Raw genomic sequence first — 27,442 nt, 5'->3', positions numbered from 1 at the left:
ATGGTCTTGCCAGCGTATGTCCATGATGGATCGCAAGCACCTTTGGTGAAAGCGTTCACGTAGGCTTAGTTCAAATGAAACCTATGTGCTTTCTTTGCTGGCAAATCTATGAATATGTTATCGAATTAATTCGCTCTTATTCAATGAACTCAGACAGACAGTGAATACTCGCTCGTTTCAAAGATATTAATAAGAATTATTATTATTATTATTATAATGACATAGTCTTAATTTCCAATAATTAAGCATAAGACCCACGTGATATGGAGTGTGTGTGTGTGTTTGTATGTTTGTATATTGACTGCGTAAATAAGTTAGCGATTGGATCTCAACTTCTGATTGATGAAAGGAAGGTGCCATTGTCGTCAGCGGTCTTAGGACAGAACGTGAGACTGAAAGGTTGTGTTACTGAAGTGAAATAGATTTTGTTAAAAAATATTATTACTTAAGTCTATAACATTTATTTTATCTCATATCAACTTGATTTTGTCTATATGATAATAAAAGTTATATTTAGTATTGTCCACAAATAAGTTACTGAAGTTTCATTAGTTGAGATATAATACGCCTCCAGCGGTTTAGTTGTCTGCCAGTAGTATCGTACTACTAGTCAACGACCGTTAATAATACCACAACAGGTTACAGAATAACTTAATTAATATTATTTACTTAAGATATGATATGATAATATAGAACAATTTTTATTGGTTCAATCTAATGGAAATTCAGTTTGACTACACTTAACCACCTCAGCGTAACTACTGTAACCAGGGGTGGACTGGGTGTCAAAATCGGCCCAGGCATGTCTATACACTCCGGCCCATAAATTGTATATCATACGATGGGCCTCCAATTTTAGGCTTACCTGTTCTCAAAATCGTTATGTTAAGTTTAATAATGTATCTATAACTGTACGCATACTATATATCTTTGTAAGACATGAAGGCCCCATGTTGCTTTTTCGTCGCTAAGTGTGGAGGCCCTAAAAGGATGAAGCTTACAAGTTGCACTTCTCTACGGATGTAGGCTATTACATTATTTTGGAAAATGTCTTAAATTAAATTAGTATTAGGACTATTTAGGACCTATAATGTAGTCTATAAACGATTTTTTTAACACGACGCTCATAGAATGTTATAAAGCCATTAACAATTTAATACGTACCAAAGTGGCATTCATGTGGACCTTTAGGTGACCCTACCGGCCCATTTGGGTACCGGGCTACCTGGCATTTGCCCGAATGCCCATATAGCCAGTCCGCCCCTGACTGTAACAATAACAATTTTGATGAAAATACGAACAACATTCACACACGAAACACATACACACTCACAACCAGCGCTTTATAAATTAGACTTCTATGACCTTCTCGATGACGAGAGATGACCTTGTAACACTCTGACCGGAAGTGGGATAAAGGAGTTTTAAAATCTTTCTGTTTTAGTTCTAATGGAAAGGAGACGACCACTTCGTTCATATAAAGTGTGTTTAAAAAATGTAAAAAAAAAATACATTTCTACAATCAAGTTGAAAAAATGATTTATTAATACGGATACATTGTGACGACTCTCACTAACCAGGCTCACTGCAAACACTGCACCACACAACATTACCAACTTAAAGAACTTGGAAACTCAAGGCTCCCAAATAAAGTAACAATTTAATATCTAGTAAAACAACAGCCAATAATGTACAACGTAATACCAGCTATACACGTGCTTCCCCGTAGAGGAGTGTTTCTCAAATGTTTGACTAAGGTGTACCCCTTTTATAATTTTTGAAACGCTGAGAACCCCCTAGCCTTGCGTCTAGGAGAAGAATGAACATAATAAATGGGTGCTTTAAAAAAAACCCAGTCTAGTTAATGAGGTGCAACCCCCTCTAAAGTCTTTCCGTACCCATGGGGTTACGCCTACCCCACTTTGTGAAACACTGCGTAGATAATAGTACTCCCGAGTCAACCGTGTACCGATGTATCAAACTGGTCTCTCCGTCTCATCCAAACTATATGTTTATAAATGTTTGTTTTTTTTAAATGAGAATGTACATTGTATGTACTATTTAAAATTTACAATATTTTATTTCTAGTAGTTACTTAATCTTAGTACAAAAATGAAAGTCTGTAAATATCCACGCTTCCCATGTATAGATAATGGACAAGGAGGCTCGTGCACTGAGTACAATTGGATGTAAATGACCTCAGGAGATCCTGCTCTATTATATTTTTTTAATTAACGAACCACTCGATAGTCAGGGGCGTAGCTAGGAATTTTCCATCGTTTTGGGCCCGCGTGGGTGGGTGGGGGGGGGGCTTTACCTCTTTGGGGCCCCTGCATTTTGCGTAATATTTAATTTTTAATGTAAAAAAAACAACAACTCATTTAGGGTCACCTCGTCAAAAGGGGGCCCGGGTAGGGGGGTTTCAAATTCTCCTCCCTCCTCCCTCCACTCTAGCTACGCCACTGTTGATAGTTTGTTATTACAAAGCTTATATCAACTCACTATTTCTGTCTGTTCGGTAAAAAGTTTGTACACGTTAATTCTCCAACGCTCGAATCAAGTGGAAATTTTGCACAATTATTTATTTTACCCGAAAAAAAAAACAAGAATCAATACAAAAAAAGTACTAATCTATAAGTCTATTAACTATTGTTAAATTATTAATTGGTTTGGTATCTCGAACAAGGAAAAGAAATTGTACCTGACTAAAGTCTAGGTGTAAGCTGAATTAGTCCCCATAATTTGAGTATTTTATAGACAATATTAGCTTATCCTCATTAACAACCCCCTGTCCATGACAATTTTTGAAACCCATTACAGGTCGCCGCTTTATAGTGAGTTTAAAACAAAGATAACATTACTATATATTTGACTACTGTCATGCGCACATTACTAGCAGAGTGGTTATTATGTCGGCTTGAGCCATGAGTTAGAATTTAGGTAATTATTGTTACCGAACTTATTATTGAAATATACTGATTAAAATATCTAAAAATGATTTTGACCTCTTGTGCTAATGTCGACACAATTTAAAATGTCATAATATCATTTATGTATTATATTTTATTATGATAGCATGTATAAAATTGATACATATGGTGAATTGTATATTCTAGTAGGAGCAGTAATTTTGTTTAATAAAAAATCACTGAAGTGTGTTTTTAAATGTCACAACATATGTTCTGTTCTGTAGGTTATGAACACAATTTTAATACATTTAAACATTTTTAAATCCACGATTGGAGTCTATCTTTAATCGTAGATTATTTCAAATGTCTAAAGTTTTATTTGATTAATTATACTCGTTCTGAGCGTAATGTCTACCCATTACATTATCTACCCATTACATTATCTATACACATTTTTAAGACTGTAGGTTTCATACTGTGTCGATTCGTTTTCATAAGGTGAAGAGTTTATTGACGAAGACGCTTTTGTCTCTAGAGTCTTCTCCATGTCTGAAACAGAGTGTGTCGCATTGTTTAAATATAGTTTGTGCGGTACATTTAGATTTCTAAATTTTGATTCAATATCTGTGACGTAGCTACGCATTTGCAATTATTTTGGGGGCCCGCGGGGTTTGACCTCTTTGGGGGGTCCCCTGCATTTGGCGTAACATTTAATATATAATGTTAAAAACATGTTCAAACACTCATTTAGGGGCTCCTCTCAAGTGAGGGCCCGGAAACTATTTAAATTCCCCCCCTCCTTCCCCACTCTAGCTACGCCACTGTTCAATATCTAGATCTAGCCGGACACTACACAAGTCTATCCTACCTATATGTAAAAGCCTTCAACTATTTGAAATTTCTATTTAGAAAATAGAATTTAGCAACAACAACCAAAAAAAAAAAGCAAAAAAAAATAAACAACACCTAGGCTCGTATACATAAAAGTCTAGACCTATTAGAAAATATTTATATACCAAATATAATTTAGCAACAAATATAATTAGTAATTACAAAATAATTATAATGCTATAAATGCTTAATAATTTTATAGTACTATACAACTTGTATACAGGTACGTGCACAGTGGTTTGTAAATCTAAGGATGCTGTAACCAGCCAGCTTTGAACCTGTGTGTATCTAAAACACACGAATTTAAAAATAATGTAAAGAACACTTATAACCAGGAGAAAAAAAACAACAAGCTATGCAATTGAGTAAGCAAAAAATCACGAGAGAAATCTTGTGAAGAAATTGTTGATTGCGAAGTTATACTAGATAATTTAGTTTATTCATACTAAATACGTATTAAACAATGTGTAGCTTATGAAATGAACAGTAAGTTCCTTTTTTTTTTGCTATGGTTTAATGAATCGATAGTTACTGGCTATCTTTTAGATTTAAACATCTGGCAATGAACAGAAGTAAAAAAAAAAATGTAATTCTGTATATCTCGTTATTGGACTGTTGAACTCATGCGCAGCTTAATGGTAATTAAAGTGTTATTATATCTTGGACGGGGAGGGGTGTAGAGTGGTTCGGCTTCCGAACCTAAGGTCCTGGGCTCGAATCTCAGTGAAGGCTGGGATTTTGAATATCGGGATTTTTAGTGCGTCCCTGAGTCCACCCAACTCTAATGGGTACCTGACTTTAGTTGGGAAAGTAAAGGCGGTTGGTCGTTGTGCTGGCCACATGACACCCTGCTCCAAAACCGTTGGCCATAGAAACAGATGACCTTAACATCATCTGCGTCGTAGATCTCAAGGTCTGAAAGGCAAACTTTACTTTACTATATCTTGGACGCCTTCAGGCGAGAGTTTGACGGAATATATCGCTCCGCGATATGCCATGTGCTCCGCGAGATACACATTTGAGACCAAAAGAAAATCCGCTGCCGAGGACAGACGCAGACGGCGAAAAGAAAATCTAAGTCGCTCATCTGCGACCAATGGTTATGCTTGCCCTGGTTGTGGAAAAATATGTAGGTTACAGCCACGGAAAATATTCCACACTAATCTTCGGACTCGAAGACAAGACTATCTCGTGATGTTTGAAGTATTACCCAAGAGAGAGATACAGATGCCATGGCCTAATATGTGTGATGACTGTGATCGAATGCCTAAAATTAACTTGTTTACGCTGGACAGCACTGGCTTGACCTCGAGCTTCTAGAAACTGGTCGAAATAGGTCACAGACTCGACTCGTGACATTACGTCACAGGTAGCAATCTAAAAAAATTGAAATCTGCTTTTTTTTACCTGCTTCGATTACTGTATTGCGTTTAAATGGGGGGCGCCTCTGAAGGCAAGCGTTCAATAACATGTGCTCTCTTTATATTTCTAATCTTATCATACAAATTTTAGGCACAATCTGTACATTACAGAGGTATTTACTCCAGGAACCGTATGAAAGATGTAACGGCGATTTCAATCTAATATATTATCATTATAGCTATTTATATATATAGCGCTACTTTCATGCTTATAGCGTTGCTCAGAGCGCTTTTGGTTCAATCTCTTTTGTGGACCAGTGGGGAGGGGGGGGGGTATCTAGGAGTTGGTTTTCCGTGCTGCCTTTAGGCGCTCAGTAAACACAACTCTGCCCGAGTCGAGTGTCGAACCTTCTTGGTAGTCAATCCAAGTTCAAGCGCACTTGGCCTCTCGACCACGCTTCCCATTATCATTTATTTTATCAAATTAGTTATAGAGTTACCGTTTGAGTCCACGCTTTCATAGTGTGGTTTATCCGGGGTATTTTCTTTCACGGTGTCATACTGTTGAATTTGCCTCCCTTCTTTCATATCTACGGGGTCGTTCATAGCCTCTGCTGGTTGTCTACGCTTGATAAATACGAAGTATAGAGCTATTTCAACTAATATCACACTGATCACACCAACAGCAATGCCTATACCTATTCCAGCGCCCAAACCTAAGGAACTGCAGGACTCTGAAACTAGAAGAATACTACAAAGTTTATTGGATTAATAATAATAATAATAATAATAATAATAATAGTCGCTTTTATATAGCGCTACTTTCATGCTTAGCTCATAGCGCTATGGTCCAATCTCATTTGTGGACCAGTGGGGGGGAGGGGGTATCTAGGAGCAGGTTTTCCGTGCTGCCTTTAGGCGTTCAGTGAAAACAACTCTGCCCGAGTCGGGTGTCGAACCTCGAGCCTCCTTCATAGGTAACCAAGATAAGCCAAGTTAAAGCGTACTTATAGCCTCTAGTTAATACCAAAGATTTAATACACATTTTAAATATACAATAACCGATACATATAAAGTAGTGCTTTGTCATCCGTGAGTAAAAACAGAGGCTACATATACAATTGTAATGTACACAATTCTTTTAAAATAGTGTTTTAATATTTATATAAAATAGGACTCAAAAACATTCTCTTCTTCTTCTTATCTTATATAATACAGACGTTACTTCAAAAAAGAAGATGATTACGTCCTACGCGTCATGCATTTAGTCATGCATATTAACCAATGACTTAAATTCTGCCAAGTCACTGGTTTTCCTGGCTAGCTCAGGCAACCCATTCCATGCTCTAATAGCACTAGGGAAGAAGGAGTATTTGTACAAATTTGTCCTAGCATATGGGATGAGGAATGTGCCTTTATCTTTGTGTCTTTCAGAGTATTTTATTAAATTTTGTTTTTGTATTTGAAGATTATGGTTCAGTGTTTTATGTATTATTGCTACTTTACTTTTGAGCCTTCTGTCCTGAAGGCTTTCTAAATTTAGTGATTTTACTAAAGGTGTTACTCTAGTCAAATGTGAATATTCGTTTGTTATGAATCGCACTGCTCTATTTTGTGTCTGTTCTAGTTTCTTAATGTTTTCTTGAGTTGAGGGGTCCCAAACAGAGGATGCATATTCTATTATTGGCCTAACCAAGGTTAAATAACATTTTAGTTTTATGTTCTTATTTGATTTATAGAAATTGCTTTTAATAAATCCTAATGCTTTGTTTGATTTTTTTGTAGTTTCATCAATATGTGGATTCCATGACAGTTTTTCATTTATTATAACACCTAGGTATTTTGCGTTTTTAGTCTGTGTTACTGGTTTGCCATGAATAAGATAAGTGGAATTAATTTGTTTTAGTTTTTTTGTTACTCTTAACAACTGACATTTTTCTGGGTGGAAAGACATGCTCCAATTTGATTCCCATTTCTGTAATTCATCTAATTCTCTTTGTAAAATATCTGTGTCTTGTGTTGTTTTTATTGTTCTATATATTATGCAATCGTCTGCAAATAATCTAACTTTTGTTCCTGAAGTAATGCAATTTGGTAAATCATTTATGTAAATTAAAAATAGTAGTGGACCCAAGACTGTTCCTTGAGGTACACCTGAGTTTACTGTTATCGGTGTTGATTTAGAGCCATTTATTATTACAGTTTGTTCTCTCCCTATCAGAAAGTCTTTAATCCACTGATGCAGTGGACCATTAATGCCGAAATATTTTAATTTTTTAAGCAAACTATGGTGGTGAACTTTGTCAAAAGCCTTAGAAAAATCTAGTAAGATAGCATCTATTTGTTCACTATTATCTAAACCTTTTGAAAAATCATCAATTAGTCCTATTAGTTGTGTTTCACATGATCTATATTTCCTAAAGCCATGTTGGTATGGTGTGAGGACATTATGTTTGTCTAAGTGGTTTATGATGTTGCTACATATTATGTGTTCTAGGATTTTACATGTGATGCTGGTAAGTGATACTGGTCTGTAGTTTCCTGGGTCAGATTTTTCTCCTTTTTTAAATAGGGGGGTGACATTAGCTTCTTTCCAGTCCTTTGGTACTCTGCCCTGGTTAAGAGAAGCCTGAAAGAGTATTTTGAACACTGGGGCTAGCTCATTACTTAGTTCTTTGAGTAATCTAGCTGGAATACCATCAGGTCCAGAAGCTTTATTTGGTTTGGTGTTGGCTAATAGTTTTTGAATTCCATTTTCTTGTACTACTATATCTTTTATGTTGTCTACTTGGTTCAAATTCAGTAATATGTCTTTGTCTCCTGGGGCTGAGAATGCTGATGCAAAGTATTTGTTTAGAATGTTTGCTTTAGTTTCATTATCATTATGTATTATGTTATGTTCATCTTTTAATGGCGCTACGCCTGTTGTTTCCATTTTCTTAGACTTAATGTATGACCATAGGTTTTTGTTGTTGTCTTTAGATATTACATTGTTTATGTATTCACTCTGCAGCTGTCTGCTTACTTTTTGGGTTAAGTGTTTAATTTTTATATACTTTTTGTAAACTCTTTCTGCATTAGTTTCTTTAAATTTTCTATATAGGTTTTCCTTCTGTTTACAAAGCTTCTTTAGTCTATTATTAAACCAGCATTTATTTATTTTGTTTGATGTGTATTTAGTTGGTATTTGATTTTCTATAATGCTTTTAAGATGGTTTTTAATGAAATTCCAGAGGTCATCAACTGGATGGTTAATGTCTTTTTCTAATAAGAATGTTTGTTGAAAGTTTAATGCAGCTTGGTGTAGTTGTGTTAGGTTACATTTATTCCAGAGTAAGATTTTTCTTTTGGGTTTTATATTGGCTACTGCTTTTATCTGACTGTGTATTTTTATGATCTCATGGTCTGATAGACCAGGGATAATATCATAATCAACTACTAATCCAGGTCTGTTGGTTAAGAAGAGATCTAATGTGTTGTTTAATCTAGTTGGCTCGTTTTCCACCAAGCTTATCTAAACTCACCTCGTCAGTCTGCCCGACTAACACCAATTAATTAATCATATAACTACTTACTTAATTACAGGTGTTCAATTAGTTTTGTCTTATATTGATAAAGGTAAACAAATCTTACATCATTTAGATTTGTGGCTATAAATGTGCAGTGTTTCCCCTTATAAAAACTTTTTTTTTTTTTTAATTTTTTTTTTTTTTTTTTTTACTTTTAGAATTATATTATTCTTGTATATATAATTTATCTTTGTACACATTTAGTTGTATTTAAATATATTTTATTTTAATATTTTAATTGACTCATCTAGGCGCATCCAATTGTCTTTCGAAACAAAAGGAGCAGTATATTTTAATTCAGCAGAAATCGTTACATTTTATAAAAGACATTATAAGTGTATTACTATAAGTATACTATAAGCTGAAATAAGCGACTTTTTTTTTTTTTTGTGCTTTACATCACTGAAACAATGTATCTTTAACTTAAAATAGGAAATTCATTAGATATTATGCTTTTAATTATAAAACAGTAAAAATTGATTCTTCTCTAGCTATAAATCCCTATGAGCGCAAATTAGATATAGTAGTTGTTTATAGTAGCTTTCAGCTTTTACCTAAGGTCAAAGAAGTGCTACTTATATACAGTAGTTATTTACTGTAGTACTCATCGTTTACCTAAGGTCGAAGCAGTAGTTGGAACTTGTTGATGGCAAAGTCCAGTAACTCTGTCACACGTTTGTTGCAAGCATAGATTGTTACATTCATAACTGCAGTTGTGTCCCCATTTCCCTGAAGCACATTCTGTACGATAATAAACAATGAGAAATTTACCATGCTGAGAATTACTCCCTTAGAGCACGAAAGAGGAAGCGGGAAGTGAGTTGCAAAGTCACCTATCCCCGTACAAGGACAGGCCTCTTGCCGCACATAGACCAGTATTCTCTCTTTCTCAATTCCTTGTCCCGATCGTCCCCCATGCAGAGCTCGGCATTCATAAAGAATGTGCTCTATTGTCTCGTCGTCCTCGACGCATTGGCGGCACCGTGTGCCGTAGTTCTCCTTCCACCATCCAAAGTACGCGCCCGACTCGGAACAGGGCTAGGACTGCCTGCTCCGCATGGCAGAGCTCACACCACGCGTCCTTTCGGTCTGGTCTACTCGTCTGTCTATGTAGCTCTCTGCCCTTGTCGAAAGCGTCCCAACTGTCGTACCAACGTGCCAATAAAAGGGTGTCGGCTAGGGATCAAACACTCGCGAGGGAGCACGGTTCATCATAAAAGGTGCACGTTGCCGCCGCGCCTTCGCTTTCAAGACCAGCTTAGGCGCCAATTTGCCTTAGCTGACATAGAAGACAGCACCTACTTCAATAGAAAGTGATTTTTTTTTCATCATATTAGACAATTATTTTTTTTTTACAATGTATATTCTAAATGTGACTTAAATAAGAGATTTACTGAAAGAGTCAATACATTTTTGAGAGTGTCATTTATTAACTTTGTTTATAATGGGTGATATAAGTTAAGTCTGCGAGTGAGTCGGTCTATATAAAATAACAATAGTGAGTCAATAAGCCTTTACTCTTTACCAACTTTTGTTTAGATCTATAGTAATGGAAAATCAACCATAAAAAAATTAAATCAATGATGTATTTATGACTAAATGAAAAATCTGCATTAAAATTTCGGCCTTCAAGTTATTAGTGTTTTTTTTTAACTAACTAGAATCCCAAATAACATCCAATTCTTCTAAAAGCTATAAAAAGATCTGATATTGTTCCAAATATTTCTTCGCCCACTAAAATTATAGAATCAATACAAAGTGATTGTGCACATAAACATGTAGACTTTCACACAAATACATGTAGTGACCTATGGCTATAAACTTCATCTTCAAGTACGACCGTACACACTACTATATAGTTTCTTTATTTTATTAATAAACAAGTTAGAACACTATTCATGTAAATACAATATACCACACCGATAAAATCAGAATTTGTTTTTATAAAAATCTGGCTATCACTATAGTGCTGTTAACAAAATTATGACTAATAATATTTTGAATGTCAAAACCGTCAAGTTGCTAGATTGATCATCATGTTTGAGTGTCTGTTAAACCCAGAGAATCAAGATCTAGTCTAAATAAGACTTATTTTGGCATATGTTCATTCACCATACGAGATATGTGTAAATTGTCTATGAGATTACCAAACGAGATATGTGTAAATTGTCTATTAGATTACCAAACGACATATGTGTAAATTGTCTATGAGATAAAAAAAATAATCCAAACTGGCATCACAATTCGATTAATGTGGTAAACAAGAAAATACACGAAATACAGGCTTGGCTAATTAGTCTATATTGGCTAAGAACATCAGTTATAAAGCTTTACAGTTATAGACCTAAGTCACATATTGGTTTGTTCACACTTACATCTGTAACATCTTCTATGACAATTACGTTTCCATTCATGATTTGCTGTAAAAGTGGCGGTAAAAATCTTCGGGAATGGTTTCTTTATGTAGTAAAACAAATCTACAGGAAGTCAATTTGATCATGCAACTAAGGACGCCTAGGTGAACGGGACTTATTTATTGAAAAATATAGGTTTATTGCTTAGTTTTGGCAGTCCATGTAATATATAGTCTATGATTATGACCTTGTTTCGTTTCTATTTCATTTTCATACAGCGTCTGTTTTAATAGGCGTCATGATTCAGAAAGTCTCAATTTTGAGTACTTGGCGCTATAATATTTAATGGTTATGAGAAAATACTATCTATTTTATCTTGTCAAGACAATAATAATAAGGCTTGTATTTCATAGTTTCTGATATTCTTTAATGAAAATATTGAAACCTGCCTTTTTATCTGCCTGAGCGGACTAAGGGGGGGGGGAAGGGGATTTTTGTTTGGAAACACAAACTGTCTTTGTAACTTCGTAGTTTAGATGCTTTCAAACTCAATTCAATTAAATGACTAATGATTATAATTGAAAAAACACATTAAGCAATGACTAATGATGCGCGACGGTGCACGATCCAGCGACCAACCAACCCACCTGGTTTGTTATGTAGCATCGTATAGTGTTTCCGTCACCTATAGTAAGTTTGATCAGTTCCACATCATTCACGGTGACCCTTCATCATCTTTCTGCAAATCAAGCTTATCTGGAGTAATCTTCGTAAATCTCCCGCGCACATTCCACACTGTTGATGGTCTGTATGTTGATAAGTCTATCTATGAATGTTGATGTTGTACGCGATGTTCGTTGCAGACACAACAACATATTAAACATAGAAGATAAATTGAATCAATCACAGCTGATAAACCTCAAACACTTTAATGCATAAGAAAAGGGGACAGTCCTCTGTCGTTGCTAACTTGGTGGCATCCTTCTTGTCCGTTACGACTCTATTTCCGTTCTTACTTTTTAATTTCTCGTCACGTCAATACGGAAAACCCCAATCAACCCAAACTTCTACGCGTCGTGTCATTACAATACGCACTGTTCAGGTACAGCTGGTTAGTCGTTTTTGGGTGCAGTGAAGCGTGACATCATATACATACAAAAGCAATCATAACTTCCCTTTCTTAAACCCACATTAGACAATTTTTTTTTTACAATGTATATTCTAAATGTGAGTTAAATAAGAGATTTACTGAAAGATACAGCATCAAATCATAATGACGATTTTTTATTAGAAGGTAAATTTAATAAAATGGCATCTATGTAGGAATTATTATCCAAGCCATTAAAAAAGTCATCTCTGGACCTATTAAAATAAACATGTCTTTTTATTACATGTAGAAAAGAAATCCGATGCCTTAATGGGACAGGACTGCTTGTTGTGGTGACTGAGCTGTCGCATGAGGTTCTCCAACAGAATGAACTACACACACCAAGAATTGCAATGACATGCAGGACAATTCCAGAAACTTGCAAACAGAAACGTCCTCGTATAGGCGTTAACCTTCATGGAGGACCTCAAAGCAGTGGACAACAGGTACCAGGTGGGAAGAGGCTTGAAACATAGCCAGTGACACATCTTTACGGAGCCAGCTTACCGACTAATGCTTCGAACGGCTAGAGAGGATCTAATTAAGTAATTACCTTTACTACAATGAGGAGGATCCAGATACCCTAGGCATTGATAACATGTTCCTGTATCTTGCTTGCACGAATATCTACATTCTGCCGGGCAGGGGCTTGCGCATTCAAGCCCCCATGTTCCTAGTTCACAGTCTGAAAATTAAAATAAAATAAATTAAAAAACTAAATCGCTATGTTTTTATATAGAATAAGCCTATATCTTATCCTGTAATGTGTATTTTAATTAACATATTGTATTTTTTTAAAAAATCGTATATAAATTTTAACTTTCCGAAAAACTCATGATATTGTTTTTACAAAGCTTTCATCAACTCACTTGTCTGTCTGGTAAAAAGTTTGAATATGTTGTTTTCTCCCATTTCCAGATCTCAGAATAAGTTACAATTTTGCACAATTATTCATTGCACGTGACAGGATATGAACCATTTCAAAATGAAAAAAATTAAAGAATTATTTGATTAATAGTCAGTAACTGATTAATTTTTTTTTAAATTCGAAACAAGGGAAATAATATGATACTTTATGAGAGATGTATGCATAGTTATAGTCGATAACAATACACGAATCGATGTAAAAATTAAAATATTAGTTAATTATTTAGTGCAAATTATTATTTTTTGTTTGATAATAATAATAAAAATAATAATAATAATAATAATAATAATACATGTGTTACATCGACTACAAAAAAGCTTTCGATTCAGTTCCGCATGATTGGCTTTTAAAAACCCTGGACATCCATAGAATCAACCCAAGAGTAAAACAACTATTAAAAGTCTGTATGAATAATTGGAAGATAAACCTGCACCTAAATCGTGATAAACTAGGTTCTGTGCACATAAGAAGAGGTATATACCAGGGTGACTCACTATCTCCACTCTGGTTCTGCCTAGCGATTAATCCTCTATCTACATTACTCCAAGACTCTACAAACGGTTTTAGGGTTGACACTAAATGTACAAAATGTGTGTCCCACTTATTATACATGGAGGATCTAAAGCTATATGAAGAAACCGAGCAAAAATTACACACCTTAATCAAAACGGTAAAATGCTTTAGTGACGATATCTGTATGTCTTTTGGTCTGGATAAGTGTGGCATCATAAGCATTAAAAAGGGCAAGGCAACGAACACCAACATTGCATTTGAAGGCATCGAGGAATTGAACTCTGCCTCTCTTTATAAATATCTTGGAATAAACCAGAATGCCAAGATAAACCATAAGAAATTAAAAGAGGACTTTCTTGGCAAATATAGACAAAGAGTTAATAAAATCCTCAACACCAAACTGTCTGGCAGTAATCTCATCACTGCAATTAACAGCTGGGCCGTCCCTGTGCTCCTTTACACGTTCGGTGTGATCAAATGAACTGACACCGACCTACATGACATTGACAGACTCACTAGAAAATTACTAACCAAGTTTCGATGCCTACACCCCAAGTCCTCCACCATAAGGTTATACCTGCCCAGGAAGGATGGGGGTCGTGGATTGCAGAACATCTTCAAATTGTGTAAGATGCAAGTTTTAAAAATACGATCAAAACTGCTCGCCTCCAGCAACAAATTAGTTTCCTTCCTACGGAAATACGACTCCGATGCAACCCCTCTGAACCTACACAATTCTGATGTCAATATCGGTTTGGACGACGTAGGGCATGAGATTCGCCAATGGGAAGAAAAAACACTCCACGGAAAATTTCCGGCTTCATTACATGGGGACAACATCGACAAGGCTGCTTCCTTAACATGGCTCAAAGCAGGTCATCTCTACCCTGAAACAGAAGGCTTTGTCACAGCAATACAGGACAGAGTAATCAGGACAAAAAATTACGAGAAGCATATCCTGAAACTCAATGTTGTCGACAAATGCCGAAAATGTGGAAATGTGGGCGAGTCGATTGAACACATTATGGCAGGATGTCCAGCCCTATCAGAATCAGCCTACCTAGGTCGCCATAACCAAGTTGCAAAGTTAATACACCAACACCTGGCTTTGATGTACAAATTGATCGATAAGGACACTCCCCCTTATTATAAATACTCTCCGCAAGAGGTTCTCGAGTCTACTGATCATCTGCTGTACTGGGATAGGCCTATTCTGACCGACAAAACGGTAGATTTCAAACGCCCGGATCTGCTGTTCATCGATAAAAAAGAAAAAACCGCTACCATTATCGATATCGCCGTACCACTGTCTCATAATTTAAGAAAAACTGAGATAGAAAAACAAAGAAAATATGGGAACCTAGGCTTGGAGATTAAGCGTCTATGGAAATTGTCCAAAATAACAATATACCCCATTGTTATATCAACCGAGGGGATAATAACAACTGACCTCACAGACACCTTCAAGGCCCTTAACATTCCTAGGAACATCTTCGTTGCCTGTCAGAGGGCGGTACTGCTGCAGACCTGCCACATCACCAGAAAATTCCTCAGTGGAAACTGTTAAAGGGACTACGATGAATTTTGTTTCTCTTTAGCGAAACTCGACCCTGGCAGCGCCAGAGAATGACTACTCGTTCATTTCTAACATAATAATAATAATAATATTTATTAAGAAAAAAACTCTACCATTTTTGACATTGCAATACCACTGTCTAAAGACACACGGAAATGAAAAACATCAATGTCGAATACCATGATTGCCTTGAGCTAGCCAGGAAAACCAGTGACTTGGCAGAATTTTAAGTCATTGGTTAATATGCATGGCTGCCTGGTCGTGCGGTTTGCGCGCTGGACTGTCGTTCAGATTTATCGATGGTCGAGGGTTCAAACCCTGCCCGCTCCCATCCCCCGTCGTCCTGCGGGAGGTTTGGACTAGGAATTAATTATCTTCAACTCTGAAGGAACATCCGAAACATGTAAAACATTTTACAAACAAACATGACGCGTAGGACTTAATCATCTTTTTTGAAGTAGCGTCTGTATTATAAGAGGATAAGATACCATTCAAGACCCTTAATATTCCTAGGAACATTCTTGTTGCCTGTTAGAGGGCGGTACTGCTGCAGACCTGCCACATCACCAGAAAAATTCCTCAGTGGAAACTGTTAAAGGGACTACGATGAATTTTGTTTCTGTCTAGAGATACTCGACCGTAGCAGCGCCAGAGAATGACTTCTCCTTCTTTTCTAACATAATAATAATAATAATAATAATCTTTATAATTATTAAATGTAGAAACTTGATTAACAATTTTATAGATATGTAACTAAGAGCTGTAATCTTTAGGTTGTTTTGAAATGTGTGTGTTTCTATGGTGACAGTAAGAACAGGTAACTGCGGTTAGCGATTGGTTCTGAATGATGTAGCATTGGTGACATTGTCCTCACATGGTCTTAGTTAGGGGAGATGACTCCAGAACGTGAGACAGAAAGGTTGTCTTATAGTAGTGAGTTCAATTTAAATAATAAATATTTTTTACCAGATTCTACTACTTTATTTTATTTCATTCCAACTTAATTTCGTTTATCTTATAAATTAAGTTTTATTTACTTATATAATATTCAAGTTATTTGAAGTTTTATCAATTTAGAAATAAATATAACGCCTGCAACGGTTAATTGTCTGCCAGTACTTTGGTGCTACAAGTCAACGACCGATAACAACACAAATAAATGATAATAATTATTTCCCTTCGATAAGCCTTACGTTCCTTACAGTGACTTTATTCCTTTAACAATTGCTATTGATTAGTATGGTTTATATATTTCGTCCATTGTGGCTCTGACATTGCCACTTTTGTCTTCCAGGGGGCTGAGGGCTTTGTACTGGGGTCATCTGCCTCCTCATGTGGCTGGTGAGACCTATGTGAGCCCGGAATGTTCGGCTATACTCTGGGCAAGTTCTTTCAGCTGAAACTTCGCGGAATTATACATTTGCATAGTCAAGACATGAATCTATTTAAAAACTTAGCGATTTGATAATTAATTACTGAAAATTGATTATTTTTATTTGATACTAACAAAGGAAACTAACACTATTCACATATATGGTTTAATGCAGCGGTTCTCAACCTTTTATGCTCGGCGACCCCTTTTTACAATCCCCCACTTAGCCGCGACCCCCCCCCCCTCTCGCACACACAGCATTAGAAGAATAGACAATAACAATCCATTTTTTCAATGGTCTTTGGCGACCCCTGGCAAATCGTCAATCGACCCCAAAGGGGGTCGCGACCCACAGGTTGAGAACCCCTGGTTTAATGTGTTTGGTTTAGTCTCTTTAAGTGTCAATGCTATGTCTCCATCATACTTCTTGGTTCAACTTCAAACAGTTATTTATTCTACGTAACAAAATAAGAAATAAAGAAATTAAATTTATCAATTAGTCAATTCATTATTGGTAATGTATTATTTGGTTTGATATCGTAAAAGGGAAATAACTTGAACATTATTGATATAGTTTAAGGGCGGAGTTCTTCTCCTTTAGATAACTATTGCTTGTTGATTATTCCGACCTCATACCGTTTTGTTTAGCTGGAAATCAAGCGCCGATAATTATAATGCTTGTCTTCGAGTCCGAAGATTAATGACGAATGCAGTATTTTCCATTGATACGCAGCCCCACTGTGACCTACATATTTTGCCACATCCAAAGCAAGCATAACCTTTGTCCACCGGTGGTCGATAAAGATTTCCTTTTCGCCGTCTGCTTCTGTCCTCGGCGATAATAATGATTTATCAATGACAGAAACTTACCTCCAAACACAAAGACTTCGCACAAAGTAAGTATAGCCATATGATATCGAGTGTCATTCTTAGTTGCTAAAATTAATATCTTCTTGACAGGTTTCTGCTGCAGAGTGTTTAATTTATAGACCAGTGACGCGTTGACTGGACCCTCGTATGTCCATACTGTGTGATTGTTAGTGTCCAGTGACTCTAGTTTAAAACTTTCGAGTCTATCACTGCAACAGTCGGCTGAAAAAAAAGTCACATATATATATGTAATTCTCTACGGCACCCATCCATGCGGGACACCAAGCACGCAGTCTCTCTAACCCTCCTCCCTCGTTCTCCAGGCATGCGCAACAGCAAACACACTATGATTGGAAAAGCTACATGAGACTCTATATGGTGGATATTAAATATACTAACATACAATAATTCTTGAGCCATTGAATATAATGTAGTATCTTATAATAGTAGGTATACATCTATTATAATAGTATCTAGACTTTAGATCGAAATCTAAGTATATGTAGGCCTACAAACAATTATTTTTATTAAAAAATGGATTTAGGTCGATTAGCTATTTTGATAGCTCCATTCATACTATTTTTACATTCACTCATTAGCTTTTTTATAACATTATTATTTCGTTTAATTGTTTCACAAAAAACAGAGATACTCAAATGAAGTCCCACGGGTCACGCGTAATAAATATGTTGTTTTTTTTTTATATTAATTTGTCTTTGAGAAATCATCCAGGTATCACGTTGCATGGAAACGTATTATGCTAGTCTATCCTATTACAAGGGTTCTTCAGCCGTGAAACGACAATGAATCATCACATCGTTACGGTGTCGCCTATAATGCAGTAAGCTGATACGGATTCTGAATAGCGGCGTCTAGGTTGACTGCGAGGCTGTAGCATCGTGTACTACAAGCTGCCTCAAGGTAACCGGCGCCTGATTTTTCTTTATGTTTGACTCCAGAAGCCTTATCCATCATATTAAACACAAAAATTGGCGAAGACAGATCTTTGTGGAGACAGCTTGCAACCCAATATGCCGAATGTCGCGTGAAGATCTAAGTTGAAGTAAGTAAGCACTGACCTTTGGTCGAATTGGTAACATTGTTTGTTCAAGCAGCTGACGTTGTAGAAATAACCGGTTCGATACCAGGTTGGAACCAATTTTTTTTTAATCCATTTTTTTTTTATATTTTAAATCGTATAATGGAGGTATTGTCTTTTTTTAATATATATTTAAAAATGTTTTCTTGTTTTATTTTTTTGGTCATTTTTCTTTTGGCTTAATTGTTTATATTCAGATATATTTTCTAATAAATGTTTTAAGATGATTAACCCTGTAAACATATATTAGGACATCTATAACTGGATCTATATTTATAGCCTGGAAAAACTGTTAGAAGATCAAAATGGACACGGTTGAGTTAATTAAATCCGGATCAAAAACATTAACAACAATAATAGTAAAAACAACAGTTACAACAACGCCAACAGTAACATCAACAGTAACATCAACAGTAACATCAACAGTAACATCAACAGTAACATCAACAGTAACATCAACAGTAACATCAACAGTAGCAAGAAGATCAAGAGTAACAATATGAACAATTAACAACAACATCAACAGTAACATCAGTAGTAATAATCACCTCAGCAGTAACAGCAATATCTACAGTAACAACAATAACAACAACATCAGCAGTAACATAAGCAGTAGCAACCATGTCAACAGTAACAACCACATAGACAGTAACAAGATCAACAGTAACAACGTCAACAGTAACAACAACAATAACAACAACATCAGCAGTAATATCAGCAGTAGCAACCATGTCAACAGTAACAACCACATAAACAGTAACAACCACATAAACAGTAACAACCACATAAACAGTAACAACCACATAAACAGTAACAACGTCAAAAAAGGGATGTATGTTTCGTTAAGGACAATGTGCACAAATTCCACTTGACCAGAGATTGGGGTGTGGAGAAATAATGTGGACAAATAGTGTACAAGACAGACAAGGCTGATAATAAATTTTGTAATAATCTACCTCTGTTATATATTGTAATCCTGCTGACCACTCGTGCGGTGTCCAGTGTTAGTGTCCAGCTTGCTGGATAGACACTTCGTGTTGAGTCTTGAGTGGTGTGAGTGCATTTATTTTGTAGAAAGTATGGATTGGTATCACCATCAACCGCCAAGGAAGAAGTATAAAAAAAATTAGACTCCTGATAAGTCCCCGTCTGATCTGAGGGTTGTTTTAAAGCAACATTGCGATCTGAAATAAAAAAGAAATAACCAAAACAATTTTTATTCACTTCCATAGTAACAAAAGTATAATTAAATATTTAATTAATATATTAATGATATTTTAAAATGTTCCCAACTTTTCAATGCAATCGCGAGTTGTTGTTTTTTTTACTATATTTGTATTGCTCTATATTCCTAAATGCCAGAGTAAATCGCCTGGCTTTCGAACAAGTAGACCAGGATTCGAATCCTGGTTAAGACTGTTTTTTTTCCCGTGCTCTTTGGGCGCCTCAGAGTCCACCCAGCTCTGATGGGTACCGGACATTAGTTGGGGGGTGAAGCAAGGGCGGTTGGTCGTTATGCTAGCCACATCTTGTTAACCGTAGGCCGCAGGAACAGATGACCTTTTCACATCATCAGCCCAATAGATCACAAGGTCTGAAAGGGGAATTTTATTTAACTGTATATTCCTATAAAAAAATGCTTTATCCCAATTTCGGTCAGAGTGTTACAAGATTATCTGTCGTCATTGACAAGTACATGGAAGTCCTAATTCATAAAGCACTGGTTGTGAATGTGTATGTGTTTAGTGTATGAATGTTCGAATTTTTCATGTATATTGTTATTGTACAATAGTTACGACGCTGAGGTTGTTAATTGTAGTCAAACTGAATTTCCATTTGATTAGATCAATAAAAATTATCTTATCTTATCATTTATCATAACGGTGTTCAATGTTTTGGTGTTAAAGAGTATTATGTTTATATATTGTTATTGTAATGCTATTTCTCAATTAGTCTGGCTTCGATGACATGGTGGTAATAGTTATACAATTTTATTTGATTGATTTGAAGCATAACTTCATTGTTAAATTAAAAACTCAAGATACGGACGTGTCGGAGAATTGTTCAAATGATTTGGGAAGTGTTAGATTTAGTTTTTTTTTTTTCTTTTTTTTTTTTAAAGTGTTAGATATAGTTTACAATGTGGCTAGTGTGTGTGAGGCTCCTCGTTTGCAAAACACGCTTTCAAATAAATTAATTTCATTTCGTATACAAAAATGGTTTTAGTAAATTGCATAATATTAAGAATAATGACAAAGGAACCTAAACATAAAGTAAAGCATTTAGAGTTACGAGTTTCTACAAAGTGCAATAAAGAAAATAAGCTCATTTCATACCACCACTGACGTATAACGAGCACAGTCCATTGAGACCAGGTCCCGTAACTCTTAGACTCGTTATTGTATTATTGACCTCACATCTGTAGTCTACGGTCAGTGTGTCAACAATAGCTAGAAGTTGATTTACACAACTGTATGATATATTGGAACTTGTAAATACAAAATGCAATTGCAAATTAGCTGTGGGAAGAAATAATAGGTATTAAAAAAGCAATCTAGTGTAATTATTCACACAATTTAATAATTAGACTTTTGTTTAAATGCCTATGAGTACTGCACTTTTATAAGCACTGGGTCTAGAGTTTTTAATGACAAAAGGTTGAGCTAAATCAGTGTTTCCCAAACTTTATCCTTAACGGAACACTTCGCACATTCAGAGTATTTAGCGGAACACTTTGCTTATTTTTTTTTTTTTTTTACAGAAATTAATTCACGTGGCGGCCTACTAGTTAAACCTAGTCAGGCCTCTCGGAACACAAAGGATAGCGAATTGACAGTTTGGGAAACACTGAGCTACATACATGAGTAGGGATGTAACAGACAGAGACAGAGAGAGTGAGTAACAAGTAGAAAGAAAGAGAAAGAGTGAGCAAGAGAAGGGGAGAGATACTGAAAGAGACGCAGAGTGAGAGAAAGAAATAATGAGATAGAGAGAAGGTCATCGAGACTTTGGATCTTTGACCATTCAATGAAGTGTACAACATTGAATTCTAGCAGACGGAGATGAAACTATTTTGACAAGCGTAAGCTGTTTGTCTTGGAGGCTCGGTGACTGAGCGGTAAAGCGTTTGGCTTCTGAACCTTGGGTCCCGGGTTCGAATCCTGGTGAAGACTGGGGTTTTTAATTTCGGGATTCCTTGGGCGCCTCTGAGTCCACCCAGCTCTAATGGGTACCTGACATTAATTGGGGAAAAGCGGTTGGTCGTTGTGCTGGCCACATGACACCCTTGTTAACCGTAGGCCACTGAAACATGACCATTACATCATCTGCCCTATAGACCACAAGGTCTGAAAAGAAAACTTTACTTTACTTTTTTTTAAGCTGTTTATCTTAAAGTCACCTTTTATTCAGTCATCTAGCTGGAAATGCCAAAGTTGTTGAAAAATAAGAGTAGCCATTTCATGGCTAAGGGTGCTAGCTTTTGGTAATTTTTAAATCATTATAGAAGAAATGAAAAATAATGCATTAGAACAATGAAACAGCTGTATCCTGTTTAATTACACAAAAAAAAATGAAAATATTTACATGCATTTTTAGCTTGTAGTCTTAACCATGTGAAAGGATAAGGTTTATCCCATTGCACTGTAATAGCGTCAAGACCCGGATCTTCGTTGCATGTTGTCACGTCTCGATCAGTCAACCATGACGTAGTACCCGAGCCAGCAGACGTAAAGATTTGTGTGCCATCAACAGTCACCAGGTCCTCTTAAAAAATAGGTTTTTCAAATGAAAAATTATTAATAAAAAATATAGACCTTTTTATAAAAACTGAGATTCTAGAAATATTTAAAAAATTTTTTTAATAAAATGATGTTTTTGTGAAATATTTTACATAATTAGGATGTTCTTTCAGAATTGAAGATAATATACTTCCTAGTCCAGGGGTTCTCAACCTGTGGGTCGCGACCCCCTTTGGGGTCGAATGACGATTTGCCAGGGGTCGCCTAAGACCATCGAAAATTGTCTACTCTTCTATTGCTGTATGTGTGTTTGTGTGTATGTGTGTGTGGGGGGGGGGGGGTCGCGGCAGAGTGGTGGATTGTAAAAAGGGATCACCGAGCATAAAAGGTTGAGAACCGCAGTCCTAGTCCAAGCCCAGTTTGCAGAACGACGTGGGAGAGCAGCGGTCAGGGTTTGAACCCGGGACCATCGATAAGTCCGAACGCTAGCCCAGTGAGCATACCGCACGACCAGTCAGCCACCAGGCAATGATTTCTAAGATTAAGTATGAGAGCAATGTTCCACGTGACTATGCAATGTTATATAATTAGGATACAGCACAATACCCATGTGTGTGTCTAAATATTATACACTATGATCTATCTATATATATAATTCTCTTCTTCCCTCAACAGTTTAAACGAGAAGTAAAGGAAAGATCACTCTCTTATTTCTGCGCATAGTCCACGAAGGGAGGGGGGGGGGGAGAACACGTTTTCACAGCTCACTACGGATGGCCGCGCGTTGGACTGTCAAACCCTGCCGGCTCCCATCCCCCTTCGTCTTGCGGGAGGTTTGGACTAGGATTTAAACTATCGTCAACTCTGAAGGAACAATCCTAAACATGTCAAACATTTTACAAACATTTTACAAACACTAAATAGTTTGGGTAGGGAAGCGGACAATAAGTGAAATTTAAGAGTTTGCATTAGAAAATAAATTCGTCTATGCATTTTATTCATTCTTTACTAGGTACAGAATTACTTAAACGAGCCTTGCGTGTAGCAAAGTCATACAGTATATCATAATAATTCTGTTTCCTACATAGATCCCGCTCAATAGCAAAAATTACCAAATGTTTCAATCTATCTTTGAGAATAGTTGACCTCAAGTAATTCTTCATTAGTTTGAGGCGCGAGAAGCTTCTTTCACCTGATTACACATTTACGGCTAATACATAATGCCGTTTTTATTAATAGCGCGTAGGATTGGCGTTTTCCATATTGAATGACACATCAAAATTACAATTTTTATCTATATATTTTCTTATATTTTGCAATTTCGGGAAATTTCCAGGAGCTCCTGGTAAATCGACAGGAAGGCGCGGGAAATCTGTTTTAAGTTATAAAATGGTTTAATTTAATAATCTATACACCTTGAACTAGCGCGGGTCCCATGAAAGTGCGGATCCTTCGGTCGCTTAGGTTGCAGTGGAATAAGACCGGCCCAGCAAAATAGCGGCGTATGCTACGCCGCGGGTCGACTAATATTGTTATAATTGCACTGGCGACTCGAAAGGGTTAACTGTGTCTGCGATTAGCTGGACACAAGTGACACAGGCCATTAGCACAGGTCAGTTTGCTTAGCGGTCACGTGTCAATGAAGGAGGGACAGTGCTTAAAATGTAAACCAGTGATATGATCATGGTATGAGGACTGGTAGTTATTCCAGTACTGTTAGTCAACTTTGAAGTCAGATCGATACTGTTAGTCCCCTTTGAAGTCATATCGATACTGTTAGTCCGCTGTGAAGTCAGATCGATACTGTTAGTCCACTATGAAGTCAGATCGATACTGTTAGTCCGCTGTGAAGTCAGATCGATACTGTTAGTCCCCTATGAAGTCAGATCGATACTATTAGTCCGCTGTGAAGTCAGATCGATACTGTTAGACCACTGTGAAGTCAGATCGATACTGTTTGTCCGCTCTGAAGTCAGATTGATAATGTTAGTCCGCTGTGAAGTCAGATCGATACTGTTAGTCCACTATGAAGTCAGATCGATACTGTTAGTCCACAATGAAGTCAGATCGATACTGTTAGTCCCCTTTGAAGTCATATCGATACTGTTAGTCCACTGTGAAGTCAGATCGATACTGTTTGTCCGCTGTGAAGTCAGATCGATACTGTTAGTCCGCTGTGAAGTCAGATCGATACTGTTAGTCCGCTGTGAAGTCAGATCGATACTGTTAGTCCACTATGAAGTCAGATTGATACTGTTAGTCCGCTGTGAAGTCAGATCGATACTGTTAGTCCACTATGAAATCAGATCGATACTGTTAGTCCCCTTTGATGTTATATCGATACTGTTAGTCCGCTGTGAAGTCAGATCGATACTGTTAGTCCGCTGTGAAGTCAGATCGATACTGTTAGTCCACTTTGAAGTCAGATCGATACTGTTAGTCCCCTTTGAAGTCAGATCGATACTGTTAGTCCACTTTGAAGTCAGACCGATATTGTTAGTCCACTTTGAAGTCAGATCGATACTGTTAGTCCCCTTTGAAGTCAGATCGATACTGTTAGTCCACTATGAAGTCAGATCGATACTGTTAGTCCACTTTGAAGTCAGATCGATACTGTTAGTCCCCTTGGACGTTATATCGATACTGTTAGTCCACTGTGAAGTCAGATCGATACTGTTAGTCCGCTGTGAAGTCAGATCGATACTGTTAGTCCACTATGAAGTCAGATCAATACTGTTAGTCCGCTTTGTAGTCAGATCGATACTGTTAGTCCACTATGAAGTCAGATCGATACTGTTAGTCCGCTGTGAAGTCAGATCGATACTGTTAGTCCGCTGTGAAGTCAGATCGATACTGTTAGTCCACTATGAAGTCAGATCAATACTGTTAGTCCACTTTGAAGTCAGATCGATACTGTTAGTCCGCTGTAAAGTCAGATCGATACTGTTAGTCCACTATGAAGTCAGATCAATACTGTTAGTCCGCTTTGTAGTCAGATCGATACTGTTAGTCCACTATGAAGTCAGATCGATACTGTTAGTCCGCTGTGAAGTCAGATCGATACTGTTAGTCCGCTGTGAAGTCAGATCGATACTGTTAGTCCACTATGAAGTCAGATCAATACTGTTAGTCCACTTTGAAGTCAGATCGATACTGTTAGTCCGCTGTGAAGTCAGATCGATACTGTTAGTCCACTTTGAAGTCAGACCGATACTGTTAGTCCCCTTTGAATTCAGATCGATACTGTTAGTCCACTTTGAAGTCAGACGATATTGTTAGTCCACTTTGAAGTCAGATCGATACTGTTAGTCCCCTTTGAAGTCAGATCGATACTGTTAGTCCACTGTGAAGTGAGACCGATACTGTAAGTCCACTATGAAGTCAGACCAATAATGTTTGTCCACTGTCAGGCTAATACTGTGAGTCCAGTGTGAAACAGTACTAGTCTTAGAGTAGACAGAGAGACCAGTAGAGTTATGTACAATTAGAAAAATATATTTATTGATTTACTTATTTTGGAGCTCTTTCTGTCTAGTTCTTGAATTAGATGTGTTGTGTTGAGCGGTGTTTGCAACGAACGCGATACAGTGGATCATAACAATATGATACGTTAAAATTTGATACCATACGACAGTTTTTCTTATCATTTTTTACCGTACTGACATCCCGGACCAAACCAGCCTGTGATACATTTTGTCGGACATCGACCATCACTGTCACACATGGAATTTCTTTCACAGTGACACATGTACTGACACTTGGAACCAAACCAGCCGACAGGACATTGAGCCGCTTTGAAATAAATTCAAAAGAAAAAACAATTATTAAGTTACTATGTGAAAGTTCTAAGTGTGTTAATTATATAAGACATCTATCACATATGATGGACAAGTATATTGGAATCCGTGGTTGTTTAATTGTATTGTACAATGTGTATTTTACTAGTGTAATTCCTGGTTTTCTAAATTATGTATTATTTATTATTTGTATTTATTGTTTGTGTATCTTTATTGTTTGAATTAATAGTTTGTATTTGAATCTCTGGCATAGCGATCAAATTTGAGTGTTCAGTAATTGTTTATAAGTAGAAACTTGCACTAAATTACAACATCACAAACGCATTGTCTGACCAACAAAACCTCATCGTAACATCAAGACATCTTTATATCAAGCACCAAAAAAACAAAAGATTATCACATCTGGCACTCAAATACTATTGATGGTTACACTCACCTAGATATTTCAAACGTGTCCACAGTATAAACCATATTGTAAACTGTGCTAAGAACCCCATTGAGTCGTCATGTAGATTGAGTAGAATTTAATCTGATTCCATGGCAAAAGAACATATCCACTTAGGAACGATGAAAAGCGAGCTGAATGCAGCACAAGTGATAAACCTCTTCCTCTAGTGCAAAAAGCTGAAATTTAACAGATCAGGACACAAATAATTTACACTATATACAGTGCCATGTTAAATATATTAAGCTTAAAATACAATCTCTGCTGTTATGCGGTGGTAAGTCAATAATACTATGGTCTATTTTTTGTTTCAATGCAAAACTAGGGTTATTAAATTTACCGTAAAATAAAAATTATAGTTCCCCCTTTCAGACCTTGCGATCTATAAGGCAGACGATGTTAAGGTCATATGTAGTGACGCCTTAAATTCTTACGAGGAAGTTTTATATATATATATATATATATATATATATATATATATATATATATATATATATATATATATATATATATATATATATATATATATATATATATATATATATATATAAAGAGAGAGAGAGAGGGGTAGAGAGAGAGGGGGGTAGATAGATAGATAGATAGATAGATAGATAGATAGATAGATAGATAGATAGATAGAAATGTACATACATATATACATACATACATACATACATACCAACATGCGTACTTACGTACATACATACATACAGGACCGGTCCTACAGATTGTGGGGCCCTATGTACAATGAATTTCGAGGGGCCCATTCTGGGTAAGCATAAGGAACATAAGTGAAAATTAAGATTGATATTAAAAAACTAAATTCGACTTTGCATTTTATTCATTCTTTACTAAGTACAAAATCACTGTC

General features: G+C 36.4%; 1 protein-coding gene across 1 annotated transcript; it reads right to left on the bottom strand.

The window, feature by feature from the left end:
- Positions 1–352: 352 nt before the first annotated feature.
- LOC106074420 (uncharacterized) lies at positions 353–26,913 on the bottom strand. Its single transcript, XM_056029983.1, has 10 exons — positions 26,563–26,913; positions 25,984–26,121; positions 22,175–22,354; positions 20,926–21,108; positions 19,546–19,773; positions 17,491–17,712; positions 12,785–12,916; positions 9,346–9,471; positions 5,662–5,901; positions 353–3,458 (listed from the first exon to the last, which is right to left on the bottom strand). Exons 1-10 carry the CDS (start codon positions 26,621–26,623, stop codon positions 3,349–3,351), a joined length of 1,620 nt encoding a protein of 539 aa, XP_055885958.1. The 5' UTR covers positions 26,624–26,913; the 3' UTR covers positions 353–3,348.
- Between the last annotated feature and the right edge of the window lie 529 nt (positions 26,914–27,442).

This window comes from Biomphalaria glabrata, chromosome 5 (genome assembly GCF_947242115.1).
Source record: "Biomphalaria glabrata chromosome 5, xgBioGlab47.1, whole genome shotgun sequence".
In the NCBI taxonomy this organism is placed as follows: domain Eukaryota; kingdom Metazoa; phylum Mollusca; class Gastropoda; family Planorbidae; genus Biomphalaria; species Biomphalaria glabrata.
The sequence above is the reverse complement of the archived record's forward strand: the minus strand, read 5'-3'. Positions and strand labels throughout refer to the sequence as shown.

Bases quoted from the DNA above. Each gene is read 5' to 3' on its own strand.
- LOC106074420 (XM_056029983.1), bottom strand. From the start codon at position 26,623: ATGGGGTTCTTAGCACAGTTTACAATATGGTTTATACTGTGGACACGT. The intron at 21,109-22,174 runs GTAAATATTTTC...TTCTTCCCACAG, and splicing joins ACTACAAGCTAAAAATGCAT to CTAATTTGCAATTGCATTTT. The intron at 9,472-12,784 runs GTAATTACTTAA...ATTATCGTACAG, and splicing joins TCCTCCTCATTGTAGTAAAG to AATGTGCTTCAGGGAAATGG.